This window comes from Hypanus sabinus, unplaced genomic scaffold (assembly GCF_030144855.1).
Source record: "Hypanus sabinus isolate sHypSab1 unplaced genomic scaffold, sHypSab1.hap1 scaffold_1620, whole genome shotgun sequence".
Taxonomy (NCBI): Eukaryota; Metazoa; Chordata; class Chondrichthyes; order Myliobatiformes; family Dasyatidae; genus Hypanus; species Hypanus sabinus.
This window is the reverse complement of record NW_026779701.1, coordinates 1-2500: the sequence shown is the minus strand read 5'-3', so window position 1 is coordinate 2500 and position 2500 is coordinate 1. Positions and strand designations below refer to the sequence as shown.

The 2500-nt window shown below is 63.2% G+C and overlaps 1 protein-coding gene across 1 annotated transcript in view; it reads right to left on the bottom strand.

The window, feature by feature from the left end:
* Positions 1 to 1977, bottom strand: part of LOC132387196 (von Willebrand factor A domain-containing protein 5A-like) — a gene marked incomplete at its 5' end in the record, with an annotated part of 10838 nt that extends 8861 nt beyond the window's left edge. Inside the window, one exon of the mRNA XM_059959538.1 lies at positions 1921 to 1977. Within this exon, the coding sequence (XP_059815521.1) occupies positions 1921 to 1977 (57 nt within the window). The remainder of the gene's footprint in view (positions 1 to 1920) is intronic.
* Positions 1978 to 2500: the final 523 nt, after the last annotated feature.

Here is a 2500-nt window from a genome sequence, read left to right as displayed (position 1 = left end):
GAGAGGGGATTGGATGAGGGGTGAGGGTTGGGAGGGTAGGGATTAAGGGGGAGTAGGGTGGGGCTGGCATGGGCGGAGATGGGGGAACAGGGAAGGTGGGAAAGGTGGAATGGGAAGGGGGAAAGGGGGCTGGGATGGGGAGAGAGGGAAGACAGACAGGAATACAGTGAGACACGGAGTGACAGGGAGGTGGAGGAAGTCGGGGCAGAGAGCAGCAGAGAGGCTGAGGAGAGCAGGGCGATGGGGAGGAGGGGATACGTAGGGAGGTGGGGAGAGATGGGGAGAAACAGAGAGCAGAGACCGGGGTAGGGTGATGAGAAGGGGGGGGCGAGACGGGAGGAGTGCGACAAGACACGGGTCATGAGAGGGGTCTCAACATGGGGGGGCAAGATGGAGGTGTGAGATGAGGGGGAGAATGGGGAGGGGGAGAAGTGGGTTGGAAGATGGAAAGGGAGGGTGACAGAGGGGAGGCGGAAGAGTGACGAAGGCGGGAGGGAGCGACGGGGGGTGAGGAAAGTGGCGGGGAAGGAGGATGTGACGGGGGAGGGAGTGATGGGGGGAGTATGTGACGGAGAGAGGGGGTGACGGGGGGAGGACGTGACGGGGGAGGGAGTGATGGATGGAGGAGGGAGGATGTGACGGGGGGAGGGAGTGATGGGGGAGGGGTGACGGATGCCGCAGGGAGGATGTGACGGGGGGAGGGAGTGACGGATGGGGGATGGAGGATGTGACGGGGGGAGGGAGTGACGGGGGAGGGGTGATGGATGGGGGAGGGAGGATGTGACGGAGTGAGGGAGTGAAGGGGGGGAGGGAGGATGTGACGGGGGGAGGGAGGGAGTGACGGGGGGAGGATGTGACAGGGGGAGGATGTGACAGGGGGAGGATGTGACGGTGAGGGGAGGATGTGACGGTGAGGGGAGGATGTGACGGAGGGGGAGGATGTGACGGGGGGAGGATGTGACGGGGGGAGGATGTGACGGAGGGGGAGGATGTGACGGAGGGGGAGGATGTGACGGAGGGGGAGGATGTGACGGGGGGAGGATGTGACGGGGGAGGGAGGATGGGACGGGGGGAGGGAGGATGGGACGGGGGGAGGGAGGATGGGACGGGGGGAGGGAGGATGTGACGGGGGGGAGGATGTGACGGTGGGGAGAGGATGTGACGGGGGGGGAGGATGTGACGGGGGAGGGAGGATGTGACGGGGGGAGGGAGGATGGGACGGGGGGAGGGAGGATGGGACGGGGGGAGGGAGGATGGGACGGGGGGAGGGAGGATGGGACGGGGGGGGGAGGATGTGACGGGGGGGAGGATGTGACGGTGGGGAGAGGATGTGACGTGGGGGGGAGGATGTGACGGGGGGAGGGAGGATGCGACGGGGGGGGAGGATGCGACGGGGGGGTAGGATGTGACGGGGGGAGGGAGGATGTGACGGGGGGAGGATGTGACGGGGGGGGGAGGATGTGACAGGGGGAGGATGTGACGGGGGGAGGATGTGACGGGGGAGGATGTGACGGGGGAGGATGTGACGGGGGAGGATGTGACGGGGGGGAGGGAGGGAGTGACGGTGGGGGAGGATGTGACAGGAAGGCGGAGGGAGAGGTTGCACTCACTGAAACTGCAGCCAGATATTCCCATCTGTATAGGGGATGGTGAGGAGGAGGGAAACTCCCTGGGGGGCAGAGGGAGGGTGAAATGAAATACATCGTCACAGGGTCAATGCTATGGACAGAGAGTCGGGGGAAGAGAGAGAACGGGGCAGAGATGGGTAGGAAGGGTAAGGAGAGCGGGGAGAGCGGAGGGGATTACAGTGGGGACAAAGGGAAGGGCTGAGAGTGGGGGGAGAAGTGGAGAGACGCAGGTGAGGGAGACAGGGAGGGAGGGAAACAGTGAATGAGAGGCGTAGGATGTGGGATCACTTACCGGATTGGATTTCACAAATAGCCGATTCCACCGTACCACGTTGCGGCAGATAATTCCCTGAGGGGCAGAGAGAGAAAATGAATCAGATCTTCCCATAGTCAGCGGCAGAAGCAGAGGGTCGGTGGGAGTGGGGGGGGAGCAGAGGTGGGAGGGGCAAGGAGAGAGGTAAGAGGTCGGGTGGAAGGGAGAGAGGTGTTGAGGCTGAGACAGCAAGAGGGTGGAGGAAAAAAGTGGAAGGGGGAAGAGGGGGCGGGCAGGACAAGGAAGTGAGGGATGGAAAGGGGAGAGTGACGGAGGGCGAGGGAGTAGTAGCACTCCCTGAAACTACGGCCAGATATTCCCATTTGTGTAGGGCAGCTCTCTGAGGGGCAGAGAGAGGGGAAAATGAAATACATCGTCACAGGGTCAATGGTATGGACAGAGAGTCGGGGGAAGAGAGAGAACGGGGCAGAGATGAGTAGGAAGGGTGAGGACAGCAGGGGAGAGCAGAGGGGATTACAGTGGGGACAAAGGGAAGGGCTGAGAGTGGGGGGAGAAGGGGAGAGACGCAGGTGAGGGAGACAGGGAGGGAGGGAAACAG